This window comes from Pleurodeles waltl, chromosome 8 (genome assembly GCF_031143425.1).
Source record: "Pleurodeles waltl isolate 20211129_DDA chromosome 8, aPleWal1.hap1.20221129, whole genome shotgun sequence".
NCBI lineage: Eukaryota > Metazoa > Chordata > Amphibia > Caudata > Salamandridae > Pleurodeles > Pleurodeles waltl.
In genome coordinates, this window is record NC_090447.1 from 11,400,766 (window position 1) to 11,420,887 (window position 20,122).

The following is a 20,122-nucleotide window of genomic DNA, read 5'->3' on the forward strand; positions in this document are numbered from 1 at the left end:
CCTGTTAATCCAGCCAATTTTCCTTAAAGGGAAAAGTGATGTGTTTAAAAAGAAAACAATGACCCTTTGAAGTTTCATTTTTTATGAGGAAGCAGTGGTCCGTGCTCCTAAGAATGATTTGTTTTCCAGTCCTTTAGGGACACACTCCTATTTGCGAATGGGTTACCACCTCTTTCAAGAAAAATATGATGACGTTCATACATCACATTCAGATTGGGTATTTGCAAGGGGCGCCCTTTACACAGCACTTCCGAATACCCAATCGGAAGCACAAATTGGGATTGGGTAAAAGGAGATGAAAATCATGGAGCAGCCTTGCGCAGCATGGCCTCTCCTCCTGGAACCGCAGGAATCATGTGCACACGTGCCCTGCTAGTGCCCTCCATTCTCTGGCCCCTCCTCTCCTTCATCCTTTAAGAAACAATGTAACGAAATCCCAGCTCACTTCCCCATTGGCTGAAAAAGGAAAAGACGGGGTGTCATTGGCCATCCCACTGCAGGTCCATGGAGACCTGGGTGAGGTGGGGTCAGAGGGGGAGGAATGACTTCCCAGGAGACATCCCTGCAGTTGTCACACTCGTTATGTAACAGCAGACTCCAGCTGGACCACAAAGGTCAAAGTGTGAAGTATGACATCATAGCAATGGAAAAAGACATTTTACTCCTAGCCTCTCAGAAGGTACTGCGTGCCCTGCATCAGACGTGAACCCACTGCTGGTTCACCAACATACCTGGTCTCCCAGGACACCTTCCGAGAAGGGGGGCGCACGGTGAGATGTGTGATCTTGCGGCGCTGGGGCGCTCTCACGTGGTAGGGCCAGGTGACCCTCCGAGACATCACCCTCCTGCTTCCCGCATGCTGGGCTCAGCTCTCTGCCGCTCACTGAGGGAGCGTCGCCCCGTCTGTCCGTCTCCGCCGCCATAACAGCCAAGTGATGCTTAATGATCTCTGCCAGCAAAGGGCGAGGTGATCTAGAAAGGGGTCAAGAAAACAGGAGAAAATGCACCGAAATGAAGCCCCCAGCAAAAGGAGAATTGAGTTACTCAGGCAAAAGAACGGCTTCCGACGACAAATGCAAAACAATTTATAATGTTTAGAACAAGACTCGTTATATACAGAACAAAGGGCCAGATGTAGAAAGCATTTTGCATGGTGCAAACTGCAAAAATCGCAGTTTGCACCATGCAGAATGCGATGCTCATACACAATTGGCGAGTCGGTACCGACTCGCAAATTGTGGATGCGACTCGCAAATAGGAAGGGGTGTCCCCTTCCTATTTGCGAACCGCATCGCTATGCTAAATTGGTTTGTGACCGCGAATGCGGTCGCAAAGCAATTCGCAGTAACCCATTCACAAAAGGGAAGGGGTCCCATGGGACCCCTTCCCCTTTGTGAATGTTGCCAAAAAGGGTTTTTCAGAGCAGGCAGTGGTCCACTGGACCACTGTCTACTCTGAAAAACCGAAACCAAATGGTTTCGTTATTTTTTTCATTTTGTAAATCGTTTTCCTTTAAGGAAAACGGGCTGCATAATAAAAAACATAAACTGCTTTATTTAAAAAGCAGTAACAGACATGGAGGTCTGCTGACTTCAGCAGGCCACCATCCCTGTGAGTGCATGGACTCGCTATGGGGCCGCAAAATGCGACCCACCTCATTATTATTAATGAGGTGGGTCTTTGCGACCCCATAGCGACTCGCAGTCGGTGTCTGAGACATCGTAGAGCATCCGATTTTGCGAATCCGAAATTGCGAGTCGCACCGACTCGCAATTTCCGATTCGCAAAATCGGAAATTGCTACATCTGGCCCAAAATGTGACTTGTTTTATAATCCACAACATTCTATGCGCAGCAGATTTAGGAAACATTTCTCGCGCTGTGTGGCCAGACACTTAAATATCGATGAAATACAAATACTCAGGGCCATATTTATACTTTTTGACGCAAAACTGGGCTAACGCAGTTTTGCGTCAAAAAAATTAGCGCAGGCGCTGCCTGGTGTGCGTGAAAAAAAATGACGTACACCAGGCAGCGCCGGCGTAGGGGAATATGGAGCTTGGGCGCCAAAATATGGGGCAAGTCAGGCTGAGGCAAAATTTTCGCCTCAACCCGATTTGCGCCATTTTTTTCGACTCCCAACCCCCATTGAAATGACTCCTGTCCTAGCAAAGACAGGAGTCATGCCCCCTTGCCCAATGGCCATGCCCAGGGGACTTCTGTCCCCTGGGCATGGTCATTGGGCATAGTGGCATGCAGGGGGCACAAATCAGGCCCCCCTATGCCACAAAAAAAAAAAAAAAAAAACACTTACCTGAACTTACCTTAATGTCCCTGGGATGGGTCCCTCCAGCCTTGGGCGTCCTCCTGGGGTGGGCAAGGGTGACAGGGGGTGTCCCTGGGGGCATGGGAGGGCACCTCTGGGCTCCTTCCGAGCCCACAGGTCCCTTAACGCCTGTCCTGACCAGGCGCTAAAAAACGGCGCAAAAGCGGCTGGACGTCATTTTTTTTTGACCCGCCCACTCCCGGGCGTGAATTTTGCCCGGGAGTGTAAATACGGCGCACATGCCTCGGAGTCAATTTTTTAGACGTGAACGCCTACCTTGCATATCATTAACGCAAAGGAGGTGTCCACGCTAAAAAATTACGCACACTCCATGGACTTTGGCGCTAGACGCGTCTAACGCCAAAGTATTAATATGGAGTTAGTTTTGCGTCGGAATTGCGTAAAAAAAAAACGACGCAATTCCGGCGCAAACAGAGTATAAATATGCCCCTCATTACTTATGCAATCTTTTCACCAGAAGCAGAATAACAACTCTAACGTGCTTTGCATCATTTCATTTGTTTTCGCATCCTTCTTCCCACGAGAATCACGCTGAAAGGAAGTTTGGATAACATTAATTTCCGCCAACACACACGCACCCTTCACCCTTAGAAAGATTCCTCCCGTTAGACGAGGAAAAGACAGCAATTCCCAGACCTGCGGGTTGGGAATACGAGAATAACATGGAATATTTATTTCATTGGTTAATTAGCTTCCTTACCTGTGCACGTGCAGGGGCAGGTGACAGAGCCGTCTCTCCCTTCTCTGCTCCCTCTAGTACTCTCACGTCGTGCTTCAGGTGTGGAATGTCTCTTGGTCTCTCTCCTTCGAGGGGTCTCTGGGTCTGTAGAGGTCAGAACTCTAAGGGAAGAAACATTCCTGGTGTTTAGTGACCAGAGGGTACTTCTGGCCAATGTTTACCTTGCACATCTGTACTGGTGAACTAATCACATCACGGGACGCTGCCACAATGCGTCCCACTCCAATTGTTAGGTCAGGGCAGTGCTTAATTTGGAAATAAAAAACGTGCAGGTACACAAAGCCCTTCTATTAAAAGCGCGGCTGCTGCATTTAAATGTGGGAATACTGAATACTGAGGCAGCGTAATACTAAAGCCGTCTCTGGCCTCTTCAATCCATTTACAGTCACTCCCTGCCCCTTCAGCTCTCTCTTGCAGCTTTCTCCCATTGTGACGCTTTTTTGTTTTTCTCTTCCTCCATTTTTCCCATATGTGTCTTTTGCTCGCAGCAAATGTTTGAGGCAGAAGAATAAGCACCGGCCCTCAAAAATAAGCGCTTGTCCTCAGCACCGGAAACAAAAAGCACAAATTAAGCACTGGGTAGGGGTCTCTGGTGGACTCACTCAGCAGGAAGTACATGGTTTAGCTGCTCACGTGTGATCACCTTTTGCTTATGCATCTTCCACGTCCATAAAAGAGCTCGCTCTAAGAGGCTGGAGGTTGGATAGAGTGTTTTATGGTGGACAGAGATATTAGGCACCACGCTACCCAGCTATGGCCCTCAATCTGAGATTAAGGATGGAGGTATTCGGCAGCAACAAAGGGTTTTCCTGCGGTTTAAAGTTCCCACAACAAATAAGAAGCAGAGCCAGGACTTGGGGTGCTTTACTGCAAGTAGATGGCAAGGATTTTTTTGGCATGTTATTTACTTGCTCTTAGTAGGGCCAAAATATAATCAGACGAGTAGACCAGCTTCCTCAACACCTACATGACCCCCTCCCCCCACAGACATCATTAGATCCCACAGCCTGAACATAATTACTTATGCAAATGACATTCAAATCATCCTTTCGCTCACCGAAGACGCCTCCACCACCAGAATCGGCTTCGGCAACGCCTTGACCAACATAACCAACTGGATGAGAGACAACAGCCTTAAACTCAACTCTGACAAGACAGAAGTTCTAATCTTGAGGAAGAACACCTCCATATCGGACCACAGCTGGTGACCAGCAGAACTCGCACAAACAGCCACACCCATAGACCGTGCACGCAACCTAGACATCATCCTCGACAGTAAACTGTCCATGAAACAACAAATCAACGCATCTGCTAGTGCTTGCGGGGGTCCAGCTTCTGCAGTCATCCTCTCTATACCCTTCTCTGGGCCTGAGGACCCCCTCACTCACTGCTGGTACTTGCTGGGCTCCAGCTGCTGCAGTCAACCTGTCTATACCCTTTATAGGAAAATGGCTCCCTGTTGCAATTACCCCCCACTTTTTGCCCGATATTGATGCTAACTTGACTGAGAAGTGTGGTGGGACCCTGCTAACCAGGCCCCAGCACCAGTGTTCTTTCCCTAAAAATGTACCATTGTGTCCACAATTGGCACACCCCTGCCACACAGATAAGTCCCTTGTAAAAGGTACCAGTGGTACCAAGGTCCCTGTGACCAGGGAAGGTCCCTAAGGGCTGATGTATGTGTTGTGCCACCCTAAGGGACCCCTCACCTAACACATGCACACTGCCATTGTAGATTGTGTGTGTTGGTGGGGAGAAAAAGGCAAAGTCGACATGGCATCTCTCTCAGGATGCCATGCCCACAAAATACTGCCTCTGGCATAGGTAAGTCACCCCTCTAGCAGGCCTTACAGGCCTAAGGCAGGGTGCACTATACCACAGGTGAGGGCATAGCTGCATGAGCACTATGCCCCTACAGTGTCTAAGTGCATTCTTAGACATTGTAAGTACAGTGTGGACATATTGAGTATATGGTCTTGGAGTATGTCAAAAACAAACTCCACAGCTCCATAATGGCTACACTGAATACTGGGAAGTTTTGTATCAAACTTCTCAGAATAATAAACCCACACTGATGCCAGTGTTGGATTTATTACAAAATGCACACAGAGGCTAAGATGCCCCCTGTAATTTACCCAATCCTTCAGTGCAGGACTGACTGGTCAGTGCTAGCCTACCACTGAGACGCATTTCTGCCCTCCTGGGGTGAGAGCCTTTGTGCTCTCTGAGGACAGAAACAAAGCCTGCACTGGGTGGAGGTGCTTCTCACCTCCCCCTGAAGGAACTTTAACACCTGGAGGTGAGCCTCAAATGCTCATGCCTTTTGTTACAGCACCCTAGGGCATCCCAGCTAGTGGAGATGCCCGCCCCTTTGGACACAGCCCCCACTTTTGGCGGCAAGTCCAGAGGAGATAATGAGAAAAACAAGGAGGACTCGCCCACCAGTCAGGACAGCCCCTAAGGTGCCCTGAGCTGAGGTGACCCCTGCCTTTAGAAATCCTCCATCTTGGGACTGGAGGATTCCCCCAATAGGATTAGGGATGTGCCCCCCTCCCCTCAGGGAGGAGGCACAAAGAGGGTGTAGCCACCCCCCAGGACAGCAGCCATTGGCTACTGCCCCCCCAGACCTAAACAGACCCCTAAATTTAGTATTTAGGCGTGACCCAGAACCCAGGAAATCAGATTCCTGCAACCTGAAACAAGAAGGACTGCTGACCTGAAAGTCCTGCAGAGACGACGGAAGACGACAACTGCTTTGGCCCCAGCCCTACCGGCCTGTCTCCTGACTCGAAAAACTGCAACACCGATGCATCCCACAGGGACCAACGACCTCTGAAGCCTCAGAGGACTGCCCTGAACCTAAGGACCAAGAAACTCCCGTGAGCAGCAATATTGCAACTTTTCTGCAACTTCTAAGGACTTCACTCTTCCCGCCGGAAGCATGAGACTTCACTTTCTGCACCCAACACCCCCGGCTCGAGATCCAGAGAACCAACACCACAGGGAGGACTTCCAGGCGACTGCGACCTCGTGAGTAGCCCGAGACGACCCCCCTCCGGACCTCCACAGCGACGCATGCAGAGAGAATCCAGAGGCTCCCCCTGACCGCGACTGCCTGTAACAAGGGACCCGACGCCTGGACCAAGCACTGCACCCGCAGCCCCCAGGACCAGAAGGAACCGAACCTCAGCGCACGAGTGACCCCCAGGCAACCCTCTGCCTAGCCCAGTTGTGGCTGGCCCAAGAAGCCCCCCCTGTGCCCTGCCTGCACCGCTAGAGTGACCCCCGGGTCCCTCCATTGAATCCCATACAAAACCCAACACCTGCTTTGCACACTGCACCCGGCCGCCCCTGTGCCACCGAGGGTGTGTTTTGTGTGCCTACTTGTGTGTCCCCCAGTGCTCTACAAAACCCCCGTTGGTCTGCCCCCCGAGGACGCGGGTACTTACTTGCTGGCAGACTGGAACCAGAGCACCCCTGTTCTCCATAGGCACCTATGTGTTTTGGGAACCTGTTTGACCTCTACACCTGACCAGCCCTGAGCTGCTGGTGTGGTAACTTTGGGGTTGCCTTGAACCCCCAAAGGTGAGCTGCTATTGCCCAGGAACTTTGATTTGTAAGTGTCTTACTTACCTCACAACCTAACCAATACTTACCTCCCCCAGGAACTGTTGATTTTTGCACTGTCTACTTTTAAAATAGTTTATTGCCATTTTAACAAAATCTGTATATGTTATTGCTCTAATTCAAAGTTCCTAACTTACCTGTGTGGAGTACCTTGCATTTTATGTATTTACTTCAAATCTTGAACTCATGGTTCTAAAAATAAATTAAGAAAATATATTTTTCTATATAAAAACTATTGGCCTGGAGTTAAGTCTTTGAGTGTGTGTTCCTCATTTATTGCCTGTGTGTGTACAACAAATGCTTAACACTACCCTCTGATAAGCCTACTGCTCGACCACACTACCACAAAATAGAGTATTAGAATTATCTAATTTTGCCACTGTAGGAAAGTACCATCTTGCCTGGCATGTTACCCCCATTTTTTACTTATATGTATGTTTGTTTTTGCCTGTGTCACTGGGATCCTGCTAGCCAGGACCCCAGTGCTCATAAAGTGTGCCCTGTATGTGTTCCCTGTGTGGTGCCTAACTGTATCACTGAGACTCTGCTAACCAGAACCTCAGTGTTTATGCTCTCTCTGCTTTTAAAATTGTCACTGCAGGCTAGTGACTAATGTTACCAATTCTGATTAGCACACTGGAACACCCTTATAATTCCATAGTATATGGTACCCAGGGTATTGGGGTACCAGGGGATCCCTATGGGCTGCAGCATTTCTTTTGCCACCCATAGGGAGCTCAGACAATTCTTACACAGGACTGCCACTGCAGCCTGAGTGAAATAACGTCCACGTTATTTCACAGCCATTTTACACAGCAATTAAGTAAGTTATAAGTCACCTATATGTCCAACCCTCACTTAGTGAAGGTTAGGTGCAAAGTTACTAAGTGTGAGGGCACCCTGGCACTAGCCAAGGTGACCCCACATTGTTCAGGGCAATTTCCCCGGACTTTGTGAGTAAGGGGACACCATTACACGTGTGAATTACAGATAGGTCAATCCCTATGTGTAGCTTCACAATGGTAACTCCGAACATGGCCATGTAACATGTCTAGGATCATGGAATTGTCACCCTAATACCATTCTGGTAGTGGGGTGACAATGCCAGGCATCCCCGGGGCTACAGCATGGACCCCGGACACTGCCAAACTAGCTCTCTGGGGTTTTCTCTGCAGCTACCGCTTCTGCCAACCCTCAGACAGGTCTGAGAGAGGGTGTTAGGAAATAGGTGTTAGGCTACTCCTCCCCAGCCTCTGGAAATGCTTTGAAGGGCACAGATGGTGCCCTCCTTCCATGAGCCAGTCTACACCGGTTCAGGGAGCCCCCAGCCCCTGCTCTGGCACGAAACTGGACAAAGGAAAGGGGAGTGACCACTCCCCTGTCCATCACCACCCCAGGGGTGGTGCCCAGAGCTCCTCCAGTGTGTCGCAGACCCCTGCCATCTTGAATGCAGAGGTGTGAGGGCACAATGGAGACCTCTGAGTGGCCAGTGCCAGCAGGTGACGTCAGAGACCCCTCCTGATAGGCTCTTACCTGGTTAGGTAGTCAATCCTCCTCTGAGGGTTATTTAGGGTCTCTCCTGTGGGTTCCTCTTCAGATAACGAATGCAAGAGCTCACCAGAGTTCCTCTGCACTTCCCTCTTTGACTTCTGCCAAGGATTGACCGCTGACTGCTCCAGGACACCTGCAAAACTGTAACAAAGTGACAAGAAGACTATCAGTGGGCTGCTATCTTGTGGCTATCTTTCACTGGCAAGGGTAGGGATAGGCTCCTTACTGTCAGAGAAAGTGATGCTAACAATTACAGAGTTTTGAAAGATGCACTCTTGGATGGATTTGGCTTAACCACTGAACAATACAGGATTACGTCCGAGACACCAGAAAAGAGCCCTCTCAAGACTGGACAGACTTTGTAGACTGTTCAGTGAAGGACTTGGAGGGTTGGTTACATGGCAGTAAGGTGACTGACTATGAAAGCCTGTATAATCTAATCCTGAGAGAGCATATTTTGAACAATTGTGTTTCTGATTTGTTGCACCAGTACTTGGTAGACTCAGATCTGACCTCTCCCCAAGAATTGTGAAAGAAGGCAGACAAATGGGTCAGAACAAGAGTGAACAGAAAAGTTCATACAGGGGGTTACAATGATGGCAAGAAGAAGGATGGTAAGTCTTCTGACAAGGGTGGGGACAAAGATAAAAAACATTCTGAGTCTTCATCAGGCCCACAAAAATCCTCTGGTGGTGGTGGGTCCAAATCCTCTTCTCACAATCAGAAAAAGCCATGGTGTTATTTATGTAAAGTAAAAGGCCATTGGGCAAGTGATGCCACTTATCCAAAGAAAAACACCAAGGCTCCCACTACCACAACCCCAACTGCAACCTCTAGTGCCCCTAGTAATAGCAGTGGTGGTGGGAAGTCTACTACAAATAGCCAATCCAAGGGTGTAGCTGGGCTCACTATTGGCAGTGTAGTTGGGGTCTTGTTAGGGAGACCACAGAGGCTGTTTTAGTCTCTGATGGTGGCATTGACGTTGCCACCTTGGTTGTTTGCCCCCTTAATATGTGTAATTACAAGCAACTACCCCTAATTAATGGTGTTAAGGTTGAGACCCACAGGGACACACAAGCCAGTGTAACTATGGTTAAAGAGAAACTGGTTCACCCTGATCAACACCTACTTGGTCAGCAGTACCAAGTGACTGATGCTCACAATAACACACTTAGCCACCCCATGGCTGTTGTGAATCTCAACTGGGGGGGGGGCTTACTGGTACAAAGAAAGTTGTGGTAGCCACTGAATTACCTGTAGATTGCTTACTAGGCAATGTTTTGGAGACATCAACTTGGGCTGAAGTGGAGTTGGAGGCTCATGCAGCAATGCTGGGCATCCCTGGGCATATGTTTGCTTTGACAAGGGCTCAGGCCAAAAAGCAAATAGGACAGGGAAACGTGGATCCTGGAACAATGGACCAAGTGCTCCCAAAAGCTAGGGGTAGTAATGGTAAACCCTTGCCCACTATCCCTCCCTCACCAGAAGATTCCCCTTGTGAGGAAGAGGAATCCTCTCCCTGTGCAGAACCTACACCAGATGAGCTGGCAGCAGACACTGCTGAGCTTTTGGGTGCAGGGGGGCCTGCTAGGGAAGAGCTGAGTATGGCACAGCAGACCCGTCCCACACTAGAGGGTTTAAGACAGAAAGCTGTCAAGCAGCAGAATGGGGATGTCACTGACAGTCATAAGGTGTATTGGGAAGACAACCTCCTGTATACTGAGTCAAGGGACCCTAAACCTGGAGCTGCCAGGAGATTGGTCATCCCTTTACAATACAGAGAGTTTCTTCTTACCTTGGCACATGACATTTCTTTGGCTGGGCATTTGGGCCAAAGTAAAATGTGGGACAGGCTTGTTCCCCTGTTTCACAGGCCTCATATGGCAGAGGACACCAAAGAGTTTTGTCGCTCTTGTGTGACCTGCCAAGCACAGTGGCAAGACTGGTGGCACTCCAAAGGCCCCCTTAATTCCACTTCCTGTGGTTGGGGTGCCCTTTGAAAGGGTAGGAGTTGACATAGTTGGCCCCCTTGACCCTCCAACAGCTTCAGGCAATAGGTTCATCCTTGTGCTAGTGGACCATGCCACTAGGTATCCCCTTAAGGACCACTACAGCTCCTGCAGTGGCAAAGGCCCTCCTGGGAATCTTTTCCAGGGTGGGCTTCCCTAAGGAAGTGGTGTCAGACAGAGGTAGTAACTTCATGTCTGCATACCTCAAAGCAATGTGGAAGGAGTGTGGTGTAAGGAATGTGGAAGTTCACTACTCCATATCATCCACAAACAAATGGTCTGGTTGAGAGGTTTAATAAAACTCTGAAAGGTATGATAATGGAACTCCCTGAAAATCTCAGAAGGAGATGGGATGCCCTGTTACCTTCCCTCCTTTTTGCTTACAGGGAGGTACCCCAAAAAGGAGTGGGCTTTAGCCCCTTTGAACTCCTCTTTGGGCACCCTGTGAGAGGTCCCTTTGCACTTGTTAAGGAGGGTTGGGAACAAACTTTAAAAGCTCCTAAACAGGACATTGTGGATTATGTACTTGGCCTAAGATCAAGAATGGCTGAGTACACAAAAAAGGCCAGTAAAAACCTTCAAGCCAGCCAGGAGCTGCAAAAGCAATGGCATGACCAGAAGGCTGTCCTGACCCAGTACCACCCAGGACAGAAGGTGTGGGTATTGGAGCCTGTGGCCCCAAGAGCACTCCAGGACAAATGGAGTGGACACCATCCAATTGTTAAGAAAAAGGGTGAGGTTACCTTCTTAGTAGACCTGGGCACTGCCAGGAGTCCCCTTAGGGTGCTCCATGTCAACCCCTAAAACCGTACTATGACAGGGCTGATCTCACCCTGCTCATGGCAACTGATGAGGGACAGGAAGAAGGGAGTGACCCTCTCCCTGATCTCTCCTCGACCACTGAATCTGATGGCTTAGTGGAGGGAGTAGTACTGGCAGATTGTCTTACTGCTGAGCAGAAAGATAACTGTGTACATCTCTTAAGTCAGTTTTCTGAACTCTTCTCACTGATACCAGGTACCACTACTTGGTGTGAGCATACAATCAATACTGGAGACAGTTTACCTGTCAAAAGTAAGATTTATAGGCAGCCTGACCATGTCAGGGACTGCATTAAACAAGAGGTTCCGAAAATGTTAGACTTAGGATTGATTGAGCCTTCAGAAAGCCCATGGGCTAGCCCAGTGGTGCTTGTTCCAAAACCTCGCAGTAAGGATGGAAAAGAGAGATGAGGTTTTGTGTTGACTATAGAAGGCTCAACGAAGTAACCAAGATAGATGCTCACCCTATACCCAGGGCAGATGAGCTGATTGATACACTGGCTTCTGCCAAGTATCTAAGCACTTTTGATTTAAATGCAGGTTATTGGCAGATTAAATTATCAGAAGATGCTAAACCCAAGACTGCATTTTCAACCATTGGAGGGCACTATCAATTCACTGTGATGCCCTTTGGTCTGAAGAATGCACCTGCCACTTTTCAAAGGTTGGTGAACACAGTCCTGCAAGGGTTAAAAGCTTTTAGTGCAGCATATCTGGATGATATAGCTGTCTTTATCTCCACCTGGGATGATCACCTGGTCCACCTGTGGAAAGTTTTAGAGGCCCTGCAAAAGGCAGGCCTCACTATCAAGGCTTCAAAGTGCCAGATAGGGCAGGGGAAAGTGGTATATCTGGGCCAACTGGTAGGTGGAGAACAGATTGCACCACTGCAGGGGAAGATCCAGACCATTATGGAATTTGCTACCCCTACAACTCAAACCCAGGTGAGAGACTTTTTAGGCCTCACAGGGTACTATATGAGGTTTATTAAGAATTATGGCTCCATTGCATCTCCTCTTAATGACCTCACTAGTAAAAAGATGCCTAAAAAGGTATTGTGGACAGCCAGCTGTCAAAAAGCTTTTGATTAGCTCAAACAGGCCATGTGCTCTGCACCTGTCCTAAAAACCCCTTGCTACTCCAACAAGATCATAGCCAAGACTGATGCTTCTGAATTAGGGGTTGGGACAGTGCTATCACAGCTTAATACTGACGGCCAGGATCAACCTGTTGCTTTTATCAACAGGAGGTTGACCCCAGAGAAAAGCATTGGTCTGCCATAGAAAGGGAGGCCTTTGCAGTGGTCTGGGCAATGAAAAAGTTGAGACCATACCCGTTTGGTACTCACTTTATTGTTCAGACAGACCACAAACCTCTACTTTGGCTAAAACAAATGAAAGGTGAAAACCCTAAATTGTTGAGGTGGTCCATATCCCTACAGGGAATGGACTATACAGTGGAACTTAGACCTGGGAGTACCCACTCCAATGCAGATGGACTCTCCAGATATTTCCATTTAGACAATGAAGACTCATCTGGGCAAGGTTAGCCTTATTGTCCCTCGTTTGTGGGGGGGGGTTGTGTAGGAAACTACCATCTTGCCTGGCATGTTACCCTCATTTTTTACTTATATGTATGTTTGTTTTTGCCTGTGGCACTGGGATCCTGCTAGCTAGGACCCCAGTGCTCATAAAGTGTGCCCTGTATGTGTTCCCTGTGTGGTGCCTAACTGTATCACTGAGGCTCTGCTAACCAGAACCTCAGTGTTTATGCTCTCTCTGCTTTTAAAATTGTCACTGCAGGCTAGTGACTAATTTCACCAATTCTGATTGGCACACTGTAACACCCTTATAATTCTCTAGTATATGGTACCTAGGTACCCTGGGTATTGGGGTTCCAGGAGAGCCCTATGGGCTGCAGCATTTCTTTTGCCACCCATAGGGAGCTCAGACAATTCTTACACAGGACTGCCACTGCAGCTTGAGTGAAATAACGTCCACGTTATTTCACAGCCATTTTACACTGCACTTTAGTAAGTTATAAGTCACCTATATGTCCAACCCTCACTTAGTGAAGGTTAGATGCAAAGTTACTAAGTGTGAGGGCACCCTGGCACTAGCCAAGGTGCCCCCACATAGTTCAGGGCAATTTCCCCAGACTTTGTGAGTGCGGGTACACCATTACACACGTGAATTACATATAGGTCAATACCTAAGTGTAGCGTCACAATGGTAACTCCGAACATGTCTATGATCATGGAATTGTCACCCCAATACCATTCTGGTATTGGGGGGACAATTCCATGCATCCCCGGGGCTCCAGCATAGAGCCCGGGTACTGCCAAACTAAATCTCTAGGGTTTTCTCTGCAGTTACCATTGCTGCCAATCCTCAGACAGGTTTCTGACTATTCAGTGAAAACACTGGATGGTTGGGTAAATGGAAATGAAGTGCATGACTATGTTGGGCTTTATAATTTGTTTATGAAAGAAAACATTTATGTAACTGCTTCAATGAAAAGTTGCATCAGTATCTGGTAGACCTAGGTCCAATTTCTCCCCAAGAATTGGGAAAGAAGGCAGACTACTGGGTCAAGACTAGGGTAACCAATACTTCCACTGGGGGTGACCAAAAGAAAGGGGTTACAAAGCCTCCCCTGGAGAAAGTGGGTGACACTAGAAACAAAGAAAAAGAGTCCTCTGTAGGCCCCCAAAAACCAGACCAGGTGGGTGGGCCCCAAGACACAACCCAAAACAAAGGTGGGTACCAGGGTAAGAACTGGGATGCCACTAAAGCATGATGCTTAAAACTGTACACAGACAGAGCACCACACCAAGGACACTTCTTGTCCCAAAAACAAATCCCCTAGCAAAATCCCAGGGGTCACCAGTGTAGCCATTAGGGATGACTCCTCAGATGAGGAGGTCTTCATAGCGTGCAACTGGAAAAAGGGCCCAACAGGTGAGTTGGAGATTCCAGAGGGAAGTAGACACTTCCACCACCTACTGGTGAATGGAATCCCAGCCACTGCCCTGAGAGACACTTGTGCCAGTCACACTATTGTGCATGACAGGCTGGTGTTCTCAAACCAGTACATCCCAGGTGAGACTGCCAGAGTAAGAGATAGCCCAGACAGGGTCACTGATAGGCCTGTGGCTTTTGTGCCCATAGAAGTGGGTGGGACCTTTAGCTGGAGAAGGGTGGTAGTCAGTACTGACCTCTCCCTTGATTGTCTCCTTGGAAATGACTACCCAGAGGTTAGTCAGAGCCCAAGAGAGGAACTGGTCCAGTGCCAGTCCGCTCCTAAGGATTCTGGAGGTGCAGTCCCTGCAGAAACTGCAAGTAGGCCCCAGATGAAAAAGAAAAGAAAACTGTGTAGGAAAGGTGGACAACCTTTAGCCAAGGTTCCAGCAAGCCAAGGAGATTCTGCTCCAGTAGGGGAGAACTCCGAAAGTGGCACTGGTAAAGTCCAATCTCACACACATGAAGTCCTGGCTAGTCAGGCAACTGTTAAACCTGAGTGGGTGGCTCCTCAGTTAACAGAAGAAAGAGTGTAAGAAGTGTGTTTACTACAAGATGTAGTAACCCCCCACTCTTACACAGCAGACAGGCACCCTGAACCCAAAGAAGCCTGTAACTTAGCTCCTTCTCTTGCAAGTGAAGAGCTAACGGTGTGGTTCTGGGCACTGACAGCTGTCAGTGGCCTCTGCTGGGTGTTATCCTTTATGGCTGCACTTTCCTTGGCATGGGGGTCTGACCCCATGCCAAATAGCAAGTTAGGCACCCTGACCCTGTTGGTCATGGTGGGGTTATTCCAGCTATGGGTAACCTCTTTGGGTAGGGGTGACCCTGGCTAAAATAAGATTAGCAGAGGTGGATACCTCTCACCCCAAAATAAAGAGAATGGGTGAAGACATTAAATACTCAGAAAAGAGGCAATTCAGACAAGGTCCTATCGCTGTGGAAGTAGGTCAGTTCCCCAGAGGGAATTACCTGAACAGGAGGATGTATGGCAGAGTAGGCCCTGCAACAAACCAGCCTGTTTTCCCTACTCTTCCTCGCCTCACAGACTAGGAAGACTCTCCCAGCATTGGCTCAGTCTCCTGGCCTGTGGGCTGGGGGGGCTTGTGTAGGAAAATGGCTCCCTGTTGCTATTACCCCCCACTTTTTGCCTGATATTGATACTGATGCGACTGAGAAGTGTGGTGGGACCCTGCTAACCAGGCCCCAGCACCAGTGTTCTTTCACTAAAAATGTACCATTGTTTCCACAATTGTCACACCCCTGGCACACAGATAAGTCCTGTGTAAAAGGTACCAGTGGTACCAAGGGCCCTGTGACCAGGGAAGGTCCCTAAGGGCGACAGCATGTGTTGTGCCACCCTAAGGGACCCCTCACCTAACACATGCACACTGCCATTGCAGATTGTGTGTGTTGGTGGGGAGAAAAAGGCAAAGTCGACATGGCATCCCCCTCAGGATACCATGCCCACAAAATGCAGCCTCTGGCATAGGTAAGTCACCCCTCTAGCAGGCCTTACAGCCCTAAGGCAGGGTGCTCTATACCACAGGTGAGGGCTTAGCTGCACGAGCAATTTGTCCCTACAGTGTCTAAGTCCATTCTTAGACATTGTAAGTACAGTGTGGCCATATTAAGTATATGGTCTGTGGGTTTGTCAAAAACGAACTCCACAGCTCTATAATGGCTACACTGAATACTGGGAAGTTTGGTATCAAACTTTTCAGAATAATAAACCCACACTGATGCCAGTGTTGGATTTATTACAAAATGCACACAGAGGGCATCTTAGAAGAAGCCCCCTGTAATTTACCCAATCCTTCAGTGCAGGACTGACTGGTCAGTGCCAGCCTGCTACTGAGACGAGTTTCTGTCCTCCTGGGGTGAGAGCCTTTGTGCCCTCTGAGGACAGAAACAAAGCCTGCACTGGGTAGAGGTGCTTCTCACCTCCCCTTGAGGAACTGTAACACCTGGCAGTGAGCCTCAAAGGCTCATGCCTTTTGATAAAGCACCCCAGGGCATCCCAGCTAGTGGAGATGCCCGCCCTTCTGGACACAGCCCCCACTTTTGGCGGCAAGGCTGGAGGAGATAATGAGAAAAACAAGGAGGAGTCACCCACCAGTCAGGACGGCCCCTAAGGTGCCCTGAGTTGAGGTGACCCCTGCCTTTAGAAATCCTCCATCTTGGGATTGGAGGATTCCCCCAACAGGATTAGTAATGTGCCCCCCTCCCCTCAGGGAGGAGGCACAAATAGGGTGTAGCCACCCTCCAAGACAGTAGCCATTGGCTACTGCCCCCAGACCTAAACATGCCCCTAAATGTAGTATTTAGGGGCGACCCAGAACCCAGGAAAACAGATTCCTGCAACGTGAAACAAGAAGAAGGACTGCTGACCTGAAGTCAACAACTACTACCGGCCTGTCTCCTGACTCGAAAAACTACAACAGCGACGCAACCCACAGGGACCAGCGACCTCTGAAGCCTCAGAGGACTGCCCTGAACCTAAGGACCAAGAAACTCCTGTGAGCAGCGGCTCTGCTCAACAAACAGCAACTTTTCTGCAACTTCTAAGGACTTCACTCTTCCCGCCTGAAGCGTGAGACTTCACCCTCTGCACCCAACGCCCCTGGCTCGAAAGCCAGAGAACCAACACCACAGGGAGGACTCCCAGGCGACTGCAACCTCGTGAGTAGCCCGAGACGACCACCCTGGACCGCCACAGCGACGCATGCAGAGAGAATCAGAGGCTCCCCCTGACCGTAACAAGGGACCCGACGCTTGGACCAAGCACTGCACCCGCAGCCCCCAGAACCAGAAGGAACTGAACCTCAGTGCAGGAGTGACCCACAGGCGACCCTCTGCCAAGCCCAGTTGGTGGCTGGCCCGAAAAGCCCCCCTGTGCCCTGCCTGCACCGCTAGAGTGACCCCCGGGTCCCTCCATTGAATCCCATACATAACCCAACGCCTGCTTTGCACACTGCACCCGTCCGCCCCTGTGCCACTGAGGGTGTGTTTTGTGTGCCTACTTGTGTGCCCCCCAGTGCTCTACAAAACCTCCCCTGGTCTGCCCCCCGAGGACGTGGGTACTTACCTGCTGGCAGACTGGAACCGGAGCACTCCTGTTCTCCATAGGCATCTATGTGTTTTGGTCACCTCTTTGACCTCTGCACCTGACCGGCCCTGAGCTGCTGGTGTGGTAACTTTGGGGTTGCCTTGAACCCCCAATGGTGGGCTGCCTATGCCCAGGAACTGAGACTTGTAAGTGTCTTACTTACCTCACAACCTAACCAATACTTACCTCCCCCAGGAACTGTTGATTTTTGCACGGTCTACTTTTAAAATAGCTTATTGCCATTTTAACAAAATCTGTATATGTTATTGCTCTAATTCAAAGTTCCTAACTTACCTGTGTGGAGTACATTGCATTTTATGTATTTACTTCAAATCTTGAACTTGTGGTTCTAAAAATAAATTAAGTAAAGTTATTTTTCTATATAAAAACTATTGGCCTGGAGTTAAGTCTTTGAGTGTGTGTTCCTCATTTATTGCTTGTGTGTGTACAACAAATGCTTAACACTAACCTCTGATAAGCCTACTGCTCGACCACACTACCACAAAATAGAGCATTAGAATTATCTAATTTTGCCAATAACTTACCTCTAAGGGGAACACTCACTTTGAGAGAGTATATACAGAGCCAACTTCCTACACCCTTCCCCTCTGCCTGAGGACCCCTCACTCACTGCTGTTACCTGCTGAGCTCCAGCTCCTGCAGTCATCCTGTCTATACACTTCCTGTCTGTATCAGCACCCCTCACTCGCTGCTGGTACCTGCTGTGCTCCAGCTGCTGCATGGGTCATTCTCTCTATACCCTTTCCCTCTGCCTGAGGACCCCTCACTCACTGCTGGTACCCGCTGTGCTCCAGCTGCTGTAGTCATTCTGTCTATTCCCTTCCCCTCTGCCTGAGGACCCCTCCCTCTCTGCTGGTACTTGCTGGGCTACAGCTGCTGCAGGCAAACTGCTTATATGTAGGAGGCTGGCCTGATGTGTGGTGGGTACCTATGGCACTTACACCTTATACCAGGTCCAGGTATCCCTTATTAGTGAAGTGTAGGAAGTGTCTAGAAGCCAGGCTCTCTAGAGGTAGCTGTGGATGAGCAACCAAGGCTTATCTAGGAGACGTGCAAAGTTCATGCAATACCGCACTCACAAACATGAAAGAAAATACTCAGTTACTAAAATAAAGGTACTTTATTTTAGTGACACAATGCAAAAGAATTCAAGAGATGCAACCCTCCAATAGGAGGTAAGTAACACACTATATATATATATATATATATATATACACACACTAGTTACCAGAAATAGGCATAGAAAGTGATAGAAAACAGTGAAAATGCATTTACACAATAGTGACCCTAGGGGGAGCACAAACCATATACTAAAAAAATGGAATGTGAACACAGGACCCCCACCTAGGTAAATGGAATGTGTAGAGGGAAGCTGGGGGTACCAGGAAACCCGAAAGGTAAGTACCAGAGTGCTCCCTTGCGACCAGGAGAAAAGGAGTAAGTTACTGTATTTTCCCCCAAACCACCCAAAAGGAAGGAAAAGAAGAAAATTTAACACCCAGACAAGACTGCAAGAAGCCAGCGGTGGATTCCTGAAGAGGAGGACCTGTGGAAGAAGGGGAACAAGTCCAGAAGGGACAGAAGAGTCCAGGAGGAGTAGGAGCTACTGCCCACCCGGCTGTGGATGTAGGAGTTGGTCGACGGTGATGTGAAGAAGGTCAGCACTGCAGCCGGTGAAGAGTTCCTGAGGGATGTAGACGGCGTCCCACGCTGGAAGAAGAATTGCAGTCGGGTGTTGGTGCAGGAATTCCACCAACAAGACTTGGCAAATGTTGTAGTTGGCAAAGAGTTGAGCTGCCAGGGACAAGCAAGGCCCAGGAGGACTCAACCCAGGAGGGGGAGTCACAGGGGACCCTCAGCGCAACAGAGAGCCCACAGAAGCAAAGGGAGCACCCACAGGAGTCCCACAGGATGGGGAGACAGGAGTCGCAGAAGAGCCCACACAGCACAACTGGAGAAGGGTCCCACGCCGCAGGAGAACTATGCAGAGGGCTGTGCGTCACAAGAAGGAGTGTTGGGGCCTGGAACTACACGTAGCCTGAAGATCCCTTGGAGGAAATGCAAACAAGCCTTGGCAGCTGCAAGAGACGCTGTGCATTGGGGTACTGTCCTGCGTGGGAAGGCAAGGAACCTCCACCAAAGTTGGACAGCTGACAGGGAGGACCAAGAGGACTACCCTGTACAACCACCCGTGATGCAGGATCCACGCAGCTCAGGATGAAAGGAGATCCACGCAGCCACTCATTGTTGCAGTAGGTGCCTGCGGATGCAGGGGAGTGACTCCTTCACTCCAAGGGAGATTCTTTCTTCCTTCTTGTGCAGACTGAAAACTGGCTGCCCTCAGAAGATGCATAGCCGGTAAATGTTGCAGAAGCTGGAAGGAGTCGGGGAAACAATGTTGCAAGAAGAGTCCTCCTCGTGGATGCAGATTGTCAGTTCCTGGAGGGTCCAGTTGCGGCTCCAGTGGCTAGAAGTCGAAGTAAGGTTACAGAGGAGTCCTGTTGGAATCTTGAAAGCAGAATCTGAGGACCCACCCAAGAAAGAGACCTTAAATAGCCCTGAAAGGGGGATTGGTTACCTAGCCAGGTGACCACCTATCAGGAGGGGGATCTGACGTCACCTGCCTGGCCACTCAGATGCTCCTAGAGGTCCCTGCCAACCTTGGATTCAAGATGGCAGAACCCAGGGACCATCTGAAGGAGCTGTGGGCACCACTCCTGGCGTGGTGATGGACAGGGGTGTGGTCACTCCCCTTTCCATTGTCCAGTTTTGCACCAGAGCAGGGACTGGAGGTCCCTGAACCAGCGTAGACTGGTTTATGCACAGAGGGCACCAAGTGTGCCCTTCAAAGCATACCAGTGGCTTGGGGAGGCTACCCC

General features: G+C 49.4%; 1 protein-coding gene across 1 annotated transcript in view; it reads right to left on the minus strand.

The window, feature by feature from the left end:
* LOC138249670 (E3 ubiquitin-protein ligase TRIM39-like) overlaps window positions 1-20,122 on the minus strand; it is an 84,952-nt gene that overhangs the window by 61,713 nt on the left and 3,117 nt on the right. The window contains exons 2-4 of the mRNA XM_069203631.1: window positions 8,246-8,404; window positions 3,047-3,186; window positions 732-972 (exon numbers count right to left, since the gene is read on the minus strand). Of these exons, the coding sequence (XP_069059732.1) occupies window positions 732-923 (192 nt within the window). The 5' untranslated portion in view covers window positions 924-972; window positions 3,047-3,186; window positions 8,246-8,404. The remainder of the gene's footprint in view (window positions 1-731; window positions 973-3,046; window positions 3,187-8,245; window positions 8,405-20,122) is intronic.